The sequence below is a fragment of the Panthera uncia genome (genome assembly GCF_023721935.1).
Source record: "Panthera uncia isolate 11264 chromosome C1 unlocalized genomic scaffold, Puncia_PCG_1.0 HiC_scaffold_3, whole genome shotgun sequence".
Lineage (NCBI taxonomy): Eukaryota > Metazoa > Chordata > Mammalia > Carnivora > Felidae > Panthera > Panthera uncia.
This window is the reverse complement of record NW_026057584.1, coordinates 85,885,346-85,899,397: the sequence shown is the minus strand read 5'-3', so window position 1 is coordinate 85,899,397 and position 14,052 is coordinate 85,885,346. Positions and strand designations below refer to the sequence as shown.

The following is a 14,052-nucleotide window of genomic DNA, read 5'->3' as shown; positions in this document are numbered from 1 at the left end:
AGAATCCCAAGTAGGTTCCACTCTCAGCATGGAGCCGGGCACAGGGCTTGATCCCAGGACCATGAGATCATGACCTGAGCTGAAATCAAGAGCTGAGTGCTTAACCAACTGAGCCACGCAGGTGCCCCTATTATTTTTCTACTTTTAACACAAAGAAGATAGAACTTATTAAATTATCTGAGAGACACGTTCTAAAACTCTGGTGCAATAGATGAGAGCCATAAGGCCTGTGCTTTTACTGACAAAGAAAATGGCAAAATGGCTAAGTTGTCATCGGTGGGGCACAATGCATTTATTTAGTGAATCATAGGACATCTTCTCACTCAGAAAACACTTTAAAACCTCATATGTCTTGAACTTTTAATAGATGATAATCTCTAAAGAAGTCCTAGTGTAAAGAAAGCAAGTAGGGCAATTCACCTAAGGAAAACTACGTATATCCTTCCCAAGAACATGGGTGTATCAGCACAGCAGTGAGCACCAGTAGAAAACCTGGACTTATTTTCCTGTGACTCCAGAATATATGTTGGTGTCATACCTACTAAAATAAACACACCGTGGAAAGTTTGTTTCTGATTTAAGAAATTTCTCCTGTCTCCACATCCATCAAAATTTGGACCAAGTGGACCTTACTCTCATCAGTCAGCTGTTTCTGTTATATTTATCACACAATGCTCACAAATCCTAGTTAACATAAACCTAGTCTGACATAAATTCAGAAGCATTATGAACATCTTAGGCCATAGTTCTCCCCTAAAACTGTATGGTTTCGAAGCCAGTATGTTCAATATGGCGCCTACATGTTCATTGCATAGGTAACTTTTAAAAATTTTTTTTCTCTATACACTGTACTGATAACTTTTATTTAGAGGCAAACATTGGCATATTTCACTTTTAATGACAGAAAACTTTTCCAAGGCACTTAATAAACTATTAACTTTTTAAAACCACCCATTCAGCCATAACCTTGAAAGCAAAAAAAGAGCATTATAAAAGGCCTCATTAAAATAATTTGTTTACTTTTTTTAATATTGTTTACTTCCAATGCAAATAATGAACACAAGCATTAATTAAATAATGCAATACATCTAATGCTCATTCACTGTAGTATGGCTTTAATAACAAAATGGACTTATTTATTGGAGTAAAATGGTGTGATTTAGCAAAAAGATGAAAATAGTTCCAATCAGAAAGCTATTCATGAATTATTGAGTATTCTGTGCAAAATGAATATGGAATTATTTTATCTTTGTGAAGTGAGCGTTGAGCCCTTATTCAGTCCCCTGCTCAAAAAGATCATGAACATTGGAGGGACAAACAATAGATCTACCAAACTTGGCCTAACGAATGCATTTTAAGTTTCTGTTTAATATTTTAATTCTCAGAATTACAGTGCTCTGGCAAAGATAGCATGGTTATTATTGGGGCAATTTGTAGTACAGCCACAGACTGCACTATCAAATGGCCTCATCATACCTTTAAAAATTAGAACAAAAATAATAGTCTGAAATCTGGAGGATGATGGGTGGAGATGGAGAGAAAGAAAGAAAAAGAAAGAAATTGAATTCTAGTGTTTTATTAGCATAAACATTATAAGGAAAAAAATGAAATCAAGTGATCGATATTACTATAAATGAAGCCATGTTCTCTGGTTATAATTCTCTCAAGATTTAGCCATTAACCACAATAAATTCTGTATCTTACATAATTTTTAATAACCACAAAAATCTATGAAATTGATAGGATGCTTTATAAATGGATAATAGCTTACTATCCAATAAACCTCACCTTAGGCTCTCTCAGAAAACTATTTTAATTATGAAGTTTGACTCTCTGTGGTTTATCATTTTGGTCAATGCAATACATCTGATTTAGAGTTTGCATTCCTCCAACATAAAATGGACTTGTAGTCCACAGTGCACTTTGAAATAAACTGAATATATGTATTTAGTCTTTCTTAACAGTTCACTACTGAGTTGAAATGCTCTGGGAAGCAGTATACTATATCAGGTAGAATAAGTCAGACCACCTGGACTGGGAATCCCAGGTTCACATTTTATTTGTTACTATAATCCTTGGATATTTCAACTGTAGTATGAGGTTAACAAGAGTCCTTATCTCATACAGTTATTGTGAGATTATGTGAGAAAAGTGATACAACTTGCTGGGCACATAGCAATGATAAATATTAATTATATTTATTATTATTGTTGTTATTATTACTATGTGGAGGAATCGAGTATAGCAGTTAAGAGAAGAGTCTCCAGAACCTGATAGAATAGGATTCAGATGCCCTAATTGTCACTTAAAGGCAGTGTATTTACAATCCTCATCTTAATTTTTCTTAATATCAAGACTTCAGTTAGGGAAACACTTCCTGCTATCCAAATCCAATCTAAAATCTCTGCAGAACCTCATTTCTTACTCCTACCAAACAGGAAACAGTCTGAAACAGGTATTCTGGTCAGCTTTCTGCTACATGGTGCCTCCCTCATTTTCTGTTTTTGCCAACTCTTAGTGGCAGATGAGGGAAAGGTAGAGAGAATATGAGAAGGTCCCCATGCTTCTTAAAGCCGTAAGCCCAGAAGCGCCTCACATCAGTCTTGCTCACATCCCAGTGATGAGAGTGGGTAATGTGGCCACATGTTGGTGCAAAGGGGGCTGGAAATAAAACGGTGTTTCTGGCTGGTAAGCTGCTTCTCTGTGACAACTCAAGACTCCAGCACACATTCTGGTGTAGCACTATCCCTCTCTGCCACAAGGATCAATGATCTTAGCCCTTATTCTATAGGGAAGAAAGTCCAAATTAAGTGTCCAACCTTTATTTGGGAGGCGTGAATCCAGGGCATAGGCGGTGTGGCAAAAAAGGAAGCGAGGCAGGAAATGACGGGGAAGAGTAGAGGAGCTGTGTCACCCAATGGCTGCTACTCTCCCATGAACCTCAAACAGACTCAAGAGAATCACTGGGCAGCTGTACCACTTGACTTAGAAAGAAGCTGCTGTTAGGTAGGCTCTCTGGAGAAAGCACGACACAGTCCGTGGGAGGAAAGATGGGAGCTAGGAGAAGGAATTTATCTGCTATGTTTCATTCCATTTCCTGCTTCCCCAAGTTCACCACCCAGAGTCTTCAATATCTGCATCATATGAACCCTGGCTGTACCCTTGGATGGCTTCTCAGAATGCCAGGTCCTATTCTGTATAAAGTGGCATTTTATCTAAATTTGGAAGTGGATGAGGAGCCAAAAGCCTGTCGCACTCTGGAAGCCAGGAGGGAGGGCCTCACATTCCAAGATGACTGGTCATCCTCAGGAAGTGGGACCAAATGGGTTCAAACATGGCTAGTCATACGTAGAGACAGCTAAGGTAGACTGACTGGATGAGGGTCTGGATAAGGACTCTGAGGGAGCATCTGAGGCACCACAAATGTGCCCCAGCTAGTCACCTTGCAGAAGCAAATAGTTTTTTATATAATGTAAATGTAACACAGTATCAGCATACAACAAAGGTAGACTAAACAGAGACTATTGTATTTACTCTGGCAAGATTTTGATTTAGAACTAAATGCAATATCTGTTCATTTCTTGAAAAAGAGAGAATACTCTCTCCTCAAAAAACAAACAAAACAAACACATAGCATTCTAGCGCCCAAAGTCACCAACAAAGGTTGCTTTTCTGAAAATCTGGTTTGATTTGGTCTTGTATATACTGAGAAATTTCACTGTAGAAACAATTTCAGTTATTATTAACATCATTTATATTCATATACATAAAACTCACATCTTACAATCAAAGTATTGTCTTCTATGTTGACAGCAGCCATACTTTAGACATTAATAAGATCAGGTATCCATTCAGCACTCTTTCCTAAATCATTTTGTCCAAATGAGAATTTATAAGTGAGTTTTATCCTCCTCCATGAATGATTTTCCAGAATCAAAACCAGTTATGTGATAAAACTTAATTCCTCTAAACAGATTTTGTGTTTCATGTTTCAAACTGATAAGGACAATCTGAGTCTATATTCTAGAATAGCAATTAATCCAAAATAAAAAATGGTAGCTAATAACCTATTTCATAAACTCTGAGCTTTGCCTTTTTTTTTTTTTTGTAACCTCATCTAGTAATAAGGATGGGATAATCAGAGGTCCAGTGATTTGTTGCTTACACACATGCCCAATCTTCCTCACGGAAAGTGCCATCAAGCAAAAGAGCATCTGGCCTTTGATATTTTCTTAATGTGCATTAAAAGGCCCCAAATTTCCCATAAAAAGTGGAAAATTTAATCGCAAAGTTTTAATCTAAGAGAGAAAGGGAGAATAACCTGTCAGCTCTTACTAGGGAATAGTAAAGTTGGGCTAAAAGAATAATAAAAATCAGAAGTGGACGAGACCCAGGATCAATTTTTAATGATTTCACATTGCCCCAACAAAGAGGCTTTTATATTTTATTGTCCAGAAGCAGTAACTTTTAAATAATTCTCTTTAAATATTTTAAAATCAGTCATTTATATTTTAAGTTTACCCCAGAAGAGATATGATAAGTACACTCTTAAATTTAAATCTAAATTTAGTTAATTTTTAAAAAGTATATTTTTATAATGATGTACAATATGATCCATTGGCATCATGTAGTTCATTAACAGACTTTTTCTTGTGTTTTATAGCTGTAGAATCAGAAATATGTTTTCTATTAAAGGATTCTTTAATTTCAGCCTTCTTGAATAAAATCTTGATTGTCTTCCAAGTAAATTCGACAACTTTTCTGAAAAACTTATTCTGATGTTTAACAATGTTTAAATACTGAAAATGTTTCCTGCTAATAAAGCTTAGGCCCTAGCATCGTTCTTCAAGCCTAGGTCTTTCTGCTTTAGCTTTGTAAAAATGGACTACTGGGCACGATCATTTTTATATAGTCCTCTATCAACCGATCTTAGTTTTGTCTTCTTGAAGCTGATATATTTATTTACTTAAATTTTACTCAAGTCACTTTAACTTCTGAATTGACCCCTAATTCTATCATTTGCTTTGATTGTGCCATAATGTCTTTTTCTATTAAAGACATGATATGAATGGGAATGCTGTGCTTTGATTTTGTAAACTATTAGCTTATACTTTGTAAACTACCTCATTTTGTAATGCAGTATCCTGAGATATATTATTTATTTTTATTTATTAATGCTTTGAAATGTTCACCATAATTCTCAATTGGATAACAAAGAATGGTAACAAAGTATGTTTTAGAATAGGAGAAATAATGGGAGTGACAGACTGGGCTTACAGAGCTGAAGGGGGACCTCATGGAGATTATTTTGGAGTTACATCATCAAAATGAGCAGGAGTGGAACAAATGGCAGACAAGGAGAGTGGATTGAAGGGAGAGAAATGTGTTCCAGATGAAAGGGTGCAATACAATGTATAGAGTTGTGAAAGCAGGGTGCATATTGGAACTGCCATGGATTTAGCATAGAAGAATGGGGGAATGCATAGAACTCAGAAGGATGGTTGGGGAATGATGAAAAGGAGCCTGTATATCCTACTGAGGGATTTGTACATTATCCTACAGATAATACGTTTCCCAGCAAAAAAACCCATAGTGAAATTTGTGTTTTAGAAAAGAAAAAAAATTAGTCAAAATGTAGAAAATGAAATGAAATGGTTTTGTCTGGTCCCAGAGGAAACACTGAGAGAATTCACATGAAAGAAAATATGAGCTCAAATGAGGCTGTGGTCATGAGATGGCAGAAGAGGGAGCTAGTTCTGGAATTCAGGCTCTCTACTGTTTGGTTGTAAGTGGTAAAGGAAAGGGGAGAATTAAGAAAGTAGGGAAGGTGTAGTGGATAAAAGGATGATTAACCAAGACAAGCAGTAGAGAAAAGAGAGCAAATCTGAGAAGACAATGATTTCACTGTCTGTGCTACATTCTAGTGGTAAGTCAGTTAGAAAATGCAGTTCTGGTACATAAGAGGGAGCTGGAGGCCAGAGGAAAAACTGAGGAGTCAACATGTCATAAGTGGTGGATCAGACCAGAGGCAAGACCAAAACCCACTGGAAGCATGTGAAGTATAGGCAATAATGAAGGCCTAGAACAGTAAACCAGATATTAGTGACACTTAAGAGGTGGGAAGAGGAAGAGAAGTCAGTGAAAGAAACAGAAGGAAGAATATAAAACGTGAAATAAAGATTTAGAGTGAAAATGTCTCCATAGCCAAGGGACAGAGGTTTTTAAGGAAAAGGAGCTGAATCTAACAGTACAGAGTTCAAATAGAATGTTGATGAGAGAGAAGGCATCAGATTGTTTTTGTTGACCTGCATGTTAAAATGTTTTAGATTAGTTAAGGAAAGGAGTAGAAGACTTCAGTGGGTTGAGAAGAGAATGGAACGTGAGCAAGCAGAGAATGTGACTGTAGAAAGCTCAAGAATCCTGGCAACAATGGAAAGGAAATAGGTGGGATTGAGAATTAGCAAGGTTGTGGGCTTGATGCTTATATATGTTTATATGTATTTTTAGACAGAAGTGATTTGTGTGTGGCTATGGGTAAAGATAAATATACTTGAGAGAGGGAGATAAATGTAGAAGGGAGACGACTCAGAAAATGAGGAACAGCATTGGATGAAATTAGGAACCAGAGAGGAAAAGCCCTGGGCTGAAGAATGAGCATCTCTTCCTCTAAGGCAGAAAGGGACATGCTTTGTGAGTGGATCATGCACTGTCTGGAAATGACAGGCCAAGAGATTTTGATGCTCATAGATACCACTGTCATGACAGGCATGGGAGTTCATGAGACAGGTGGACCAGAATCACAGGCTCAGATCCAGATTTCCAGGAGCCAGAACAGAATATGGGAACTGATAACACTGACAAGGAAGAGATAGGAAATGTTACTTCTTATTTTTGGATCTAGAAACAGTGTCATGTGACCTAGTAGGGGGAAAGGCTAGGTATGGAAGGGAGGTAATGTACTGTGTTGTGATCAAGAACTTGGGACTTGGAGGACAGAGGACAGTGAATTCCTATCTCCTCTCAGGCACTTATTAAGTGTGTGAACTTATGTAAGGCACTTAACCACTTCCTGCTTGAGTTTTTTCACATGTAAATAGAAGGCAATGGTAATAACTGCACAAGACTATTATAAGGAATAAATGAGAAACTGATACAAAGCTTTCAGAGGGTACAATATACAGGAATTATGTTTGTGTGTTTGTTCATTTTGATTACACAGACTAAGAAAGTGGGAAGAATTGTGAATGTTCTAGCTCAAGGGCTGTACGATCTCTGAGAATTAGGAGAATGCCACTTGATGGACCACTGGAAAGGGGTGAAGCTTTGGGAGAGTGGTGTGAGGTAGAATAGAAAGTGACCAGGAGCACATAAAAAGTTCGCTAAGTGTTGATGACATTGGTCTTGGCAATGATTTCATGGTTATGTTAAGTGTCCTTATATGTATATGTATAAGTGTACATATATATGTGTCTGTGCGCGTGCGTGTGTGTGTGTGTGTGTGTGTGTATATATATATATATATATATATATATATATATATATATATTTGCTAAGTGGAGTTAAAAGCCCAGCTGTAGAAAGTGGCCATTATTTGTAATATTAGTACATTGAGTAGTCAAAAGTTATTTCTCCAGAATTAGATTAGAGGATATGAGGAAATTGCTAGAAGGAAAAGTGGATGAGAGAGTGGAGTGTGGGAGTGGATCATTGCATGGGGGAGAGCAAGACAGCAAGAGATGGGGGGGTGGACACAAAAGTGACTGCTGAGTTGGGAACATAGGCCTGTTTGTGAGAGGAAGGGAAACCAGGAAGAGCTGGAAGGATGCACAAAATGTCTGCTGATTCCAGTCATGTCAAAAACAGACATAACAGGGTGGGAGTAATGAAAACCCAGAACGTGGGGTTTGTTAGATGAAAAGCAGAATGAAGACTGCTGAAATGGAGAGGAGTTAAAGCAGTGGGCTCGTGAAGAATGCAAGAGATGGGGTGGGTAAGGGCAAGGTGAAGGCCAGGGTCCTGGGAGGTGACTAAATGATCGGGAGAGTTTGGATTGAGATAAAGCCAAGCCAGTGTCCAAGCCGTGGGATTTAGTGTATGATGCTGATGAGGACAGGTAGAGGTGGCAGACCTGCCTGGCGAGAACTCTGGGAAAGCTTAGAATGCTTTTTCCCCATAGAGAGAAAGTCTACAGAAAATTATGTAGAGTCTAAGGCTGGCATGGGATTCTTAAAGGAGGATTCAATATCTTCTTTATCTCTGGAGTCCCAGAGTCCAACACAGTGGCTATCACATTGACATACAATAAGCATGCAGTTATTGTCTATCGTAGGATTCTGTGAAATACTGGGTTCAATCTACATGAGTCCATTAAGCTGTTTTCACTTTTCCAGATCCAAGCAAAGACTCCTTAACTATTAAACCAAATATAAATCTTAATTGTTATAACATGGGGAATTTTTAGATGCCCAAACCTTCCTTCCAAAGCACAAAAGCTAGTTGCATTCTTGTGTTTTCCTTTCATTTATGAATTCAGCAAATATTCATTGAACAACAATTCTGTGCCAGGCACTGTTCCATACATCGGGAAAAATAGTGGAAGAAAAGGCAAACCAGGCCCCAGCTCAAGGAGCTTAATTTTAGTGGAAGAAAAACAGACAGCATATAAAAATATAAATGTTAATTTCAGTTAGGAAGAAGGCTGTGTTGAAAATTAAAACAAGTAGTGAGATAGAGAATAAGCTAGAACACAGCTCTCTTTTATGTAAGACAGTCAGAGAAGGCCTCTGACAAGGTGACATTTATCTGGGACCTGATGGATAAGAAGGAGTCAGCCATGTGAAGATTGGGAGGTATTCCAGGTAAACAGGTGGTGTAAAGGCCCAATGGGAAGATCAAGTTTAACAGAGAAGGACAGAAACAAGATCAATTATGTCCACACTAGAATCTAATAAGAATGTCATATCTTTTCCCAAAAAGTTACATGTTTTAACATGAATGTGATCACAGTGTAATTTCAATTTTCAAGGACTACATAGTGGTTAGGAGCAGACTCTGGAGTGACGCTGTCCTCATTTAATCCTGCTCTTCCTTTTCTACCTGTGTTACCTTGGAAAAGTATACCTCAATATTCTAGTATATTATTACCTGTAACATGGTGATAATAATGGTACCTACCTCATACAGTTGTTATAAGAATTAAGTGAATTGATAGTTGTAAAACATTGGGACCTAAAAAATGCTTTTTCCTTAAAATAATTCCATCTTTTTTCTGTGACTATATTATATGAGAAAGATAATCTCTTTTGTTACATATTCTTAAAGGCTATTTCTGTTGATTCTGAGTATCCCATAATCATTCTAAGTATCTCATACTCAACTGAGTATCTGATACTCAATTCTGAGTATCCTTGTAGAAGAAGCCGGTTGTTTTAATTTTTCTACATCATAAATCACATGACAATGAACATTGTTATCATGCCACGATAGTGATCACCTGGGTGGCAGATTATGGGTGAACCTGTAAAATTCTTTCACTGACTGAGGCATCTATCTGTAAGAGGCATCCACATCTGGATTGGCTTCTCATGAGATTACTACCAAGTAACAGAGAAAAGTTATGCTATCAATTGCTGCCTTGCAGCTGAATTTATCCTGAAACTCATGCTTGGCTTGTACAGTATTTCCCCTTCAAAAGTTTTATAGAGTTGCCAAGAAAAAAAATCTCACGATTTACTATGAACACCCCTGCTCCCATATTACTGGCTCTTCTGAAAAATAGTCTATTTCTATTAAACTGATAGAAGTGGACGCACTGGCTATGAGGCAACAATTGTGAACAGATTTCTTGTAGCATCTTTGCCATTCTTCCATAATTTCATGTTTTAAAGTAAAGTTCGTACTGTTAAAATATTCTCTAAAAATATTATAAGCCTTCTATACTAAACTTTTAAACTATTCTATGGAAAATTGTTTGAGAAAAGTACTGAGTTTATAGAGAAAACTAGAGTAACTCAGAGCATCTGAATATAGTTGGGGTCTTTGAAATGTGGCATTACTTTCTTTAAAAATAATAAAGAAATTTTCCAAACAAGTAAGCTTTTGTTTAATATATTGAATTCTGCAAATTTAAAGTTAATAATAAATATGATACACTTAATTCAAATTAAAATATGCAGAGACAAATGTAGACGATATCCCTGTTAATTGATTGTTATCAATTACTGAAGCTTTTAGGTAACCTCCACATTGTATTATGCAAAAGGAAGCATATGCTATGATCTATTTGGTCTAAATTAAGTTTATTAAATACAAATATCCATCTACTAACATGTATAGTCTTAAAAGTCTGAAGAATGAGCCTCTAAAAGGCACACAGTTGGCACCTACTAAATATTTATTAATTTGGGTTTTTTTCATCTTTATGGAGATATATAAATGACAACATTATGTAAGTTTAAGGTGTACTTACTGAGTGATGGCTTGATATATGTATATATTATGAAATGATTACCACATTGAGGTTAGTTTACACATCTGTTATGTCACATAGTTAGCTCTGTGTGTGTGTGTGTGTGCATGGAGAACATTTAAAATCTACTCTCTTAACAACTGTCAATTATACAGTACAGTGTTAACTTATCATAGTATGCAATTGAGAACTTACTCATCTTATAATTAAAAGTTTGTACCTTTAACCAACCATTTCCCCATTTCCTCAGCCCCTGGTAACCACTCTCTGTTTCTAGGAGTTTTACTTTTTTAGATTCTACATATAAGTGAGATCGTGTAGTATCTGTCTTCTTCTCTCTGACTTACTTCACTTAGCTTAACACCCTTATGGTTCATCCATGTTGTCACATAGAGCAATATTTCCTTCCTTATTATGGCTGAATAGTTTTTCTATTGTGGATCGATATTTATATCTGTATCTATATCTGCGTCCACATGTCATTTTCTTCATCCATTCATCTGTCAACAGACTCTTAGGTTGTTGCCATGTCTTGGCTGTTGCAAATAATGCGGCAGTGATCATGACTGGGTAGATGTCTCTTTGAAACTTAAAAAAAAAGAAAGGCTTTATATTGTAAATATGTATAGCTGCTAACTCAATAAACTTTTATTTTTCCTGACATGCATCACCAATGATGTATGCTTTTTATTCTTATGTCAATTTTGTTTATAGAAAACTGGGCACAAACCAGAAAGTGTGGATTTGTGTGGAGCACATATTGAATGGGCCAAGGAAAAATCAAGCAGAAAGAATGTCTTTCAGGTAAGAATGTTGCACTTATTAAATTTATTCCTATTCCTTCTAAATCTGAGCTCTCGACATGATACTTCCTTGTTGTGATGTTTTTATGTGCATGAACTAGTTGTTTGAAGGTCATTATGAAAAACTGATTTCTCTTCCTTCTTGAATTTTAGTTTTGTTGCTTTTCCCTGGTTACTGGTTGCTCTCTAAACAGAAAATATATAGTATGTGTTGATTAATTCTACACCCAAAGTCATTGACTATTGCATTGTATTTGATAGTTGTTTGGGGTTCGAGCCTAGAGTGTTTGACTTAAATAGATATAGAACTTTCAGACATACACAAAATAACATTCACTAATTATGATAAACTTTTTGCATTCGTTTCCATTCCTGCTTATAGTTATAAATTACATTTACCAGTGTAATTTAGAGGGATGGAAAGAGTTGAATAACTATAGAAATTGGATATTTTTGTATTGCATAATTTAATTTTTTGGGAAAAAATAACTATGATTAATAATTTCAATCATGTTCCTTTGAATGAAAAGAACCTGATGAGATTCTTGAAAGAAAGGAAATGAGAAAACTTAATATTTCATATATGATGTTACTAAAATCCCTTTGGCAATTAATAACTTTAAATTATGGAGGTTGATCTTTTTCTATATTTATATGAGATTTAACTTTTATATTTCCAAAGTAACCAATAATTTTCTAGGTATATTTAGAATTTATATCATTTAGTAGCCAAGGAACTTGATTATTATAATTACTATATTAAATGTCTTCTAAGGCCATTTTGGCTCTTGAAGAAAGGTCGGTTCTGTTTTTAAATGTATCACTGAAGTTAATATAGTGGGTCATATACAAGTGTAGATAGGTGACATATGCTAGCTGAACTCTCAGGGGAGAGAGAAACTGATCTCTGATTCTGCATTTCCTGGATGCTAATCCGGGTCTATCGAATAAACTGAACCCATGTTAACATTTCTAGAATAAATTATTTTGCATTCTACTTTTAGTCTCTTCAGGCATTCATTTTTCATATGCTAGAGATTATTTCTTTTTACCAAAAGAGAGAAAGAAGAAACACAGAAAGAAAACTAAACCTACTTGCCTAGAAATCAAAGGACTAAAGCCAAAAGTGATTAAAGTGTGGATTTACAGAATCAAGGAAGAAAAATAAATTTTGGTTTGAAGTGAGGAATTGTAAATCAGTGATATAGTCTGTCTCCCAAATTTCTTACTCTTTTTGTTATTATGCGATAAATAAAAAATTAGAGGTTATATTTCTAGCTTCTATGATAACCTAAATGATCAGTATGAGTAGTTCTGAACCAGGTTGGGTGAGTTAAGTGGTGTAGTTTTATTATGTATTATGAGCTTAGCATCCTAGTCTCCATGTCATATACTAAAGACATTAAAATTTGACATTGGCATAATTCTTGGACAATAAAAATTCTTGGAGTTGGTCTAAGGTAGCCTTTTAACTTCCTTCTGTTAATCTTCTGAGAAGTTAAGTAAGATCACAAGAGAGGAGAGTCAGGCATGTACAATGTATATAAGACTGCCAATATAGAAGAAAAATATTTATGCATAATTTTACATAGCTTTGCACATAATATACATAGATATATATTTAAACCACTGTATTGATGATATGTATGATGATGTGTATTAATGACATGATATCAACCTTTCCTGAATATGACTGACTGCCTGCTGATAGAATTTGTCCTTGTTTTTCATATTTCTGAATGTAGGTACTTCCAGAGATATTTAAAAAAATTCTCACTTTTGGTAGCTTTTTGGTGAAAATATTGCCAGCTACTTTTGTTTGTAAGGTACCTGAGCAGTTTATGGGGCTCCAGGGCTCCTTTTTCCAGCTTACCTCTTTTTGTCTTGTATCCTTGTAGTTTAGAGAAACAAGAAAGAGTTGATTATAAAGATGCTGTGAATAACAAAGCTAAAGAAAGATTCCAGTTTCATTTCTTGCTTCATTCTTTTTTGGGTGAATCATGTGGTTTTCTTATCATGCTGATATCTTTTCATCACCCAAACACATGAGTTTAGGAAAATTTACTAATACATATCCATAGATACAGACTATGAGGGCAAACCCTTTGAGAGGAACAATATAAATAGGTTTTATAGTTCTGTTGATGAAAAAGCATAGGGAAGGATTTGCCAGAGAGCTAAATCTAGATGACTAGCATCAATATTTGATTAGATACATTAGCTGGTCTAACTCTCAAATGATCAGAATAAACATGATTATATCTCAAAAACATGGTATTAAGGCATTGTTGGGTGTTTGAGTGTGTGTGTACAAGGGTTTCATTACCTACAGAATAATCAAGTGTTTCTTCCTGACTAAAGCAGACCATCACAGCTTCGGCTGATGTGCTACATCAGAAATAGCTTTAGAATTCCAAGTTTGAATTAAGCTTGGTGTTCAATCTCAGTGTATGAATTATAGATTACAGATAGCAAATGACTATTGAGATTTTTGGTTCAAGAAAAATCAAAGAAGAGCAAAATTAGAAATAATTTAAAATTTGAAAACTGTCTTTAAAAAGTTGATGGATTAGCAATTATATGCCACATAATTACACCGTCTGTAGAGAAGTTGAACTTAACATGAATAGGAAAACAAATAAAAAAAATTATGTGCCTGAAAGACTCAAAAGCACACATGGGTGATGCAAAAAAAAAAAAAAAAAAAAAAAAAAAAAAAAAATTTAATTCTTTCCCTTCTTTTTTTTTTCCCCTTTTGACATTTAAGTTGTTCCTTTTTTT

General features: G+C 35.5%; 1 protein-coding gene across 4 annotated transcripts in view; it reads left to right on the top strand.

The window, feature by feature from the left end:
* LOC125911902 (rho GTPase-activating protein 15-like) overlaps window positions 1-14,052 on the top strand; it is a 208,385-nt gene that overhangs the window by 120,252 nt on the left and 74,081 nt on the right. For all 4 annotated transcript variants that reach the window (XM_049616175.1, XM_049616176.1, XM_049616172.1 and 1 more), the window contains one exon: window positions 11,183-11,272. In XM_049616175.1, coding sequence (XP_049472132.1) covers window positions 11,183-11,272 — 90 coding nt within the window. The remainder of the gene's footprint in view (window positions 1-11,182; window positions 11,273-14,052) is intronic.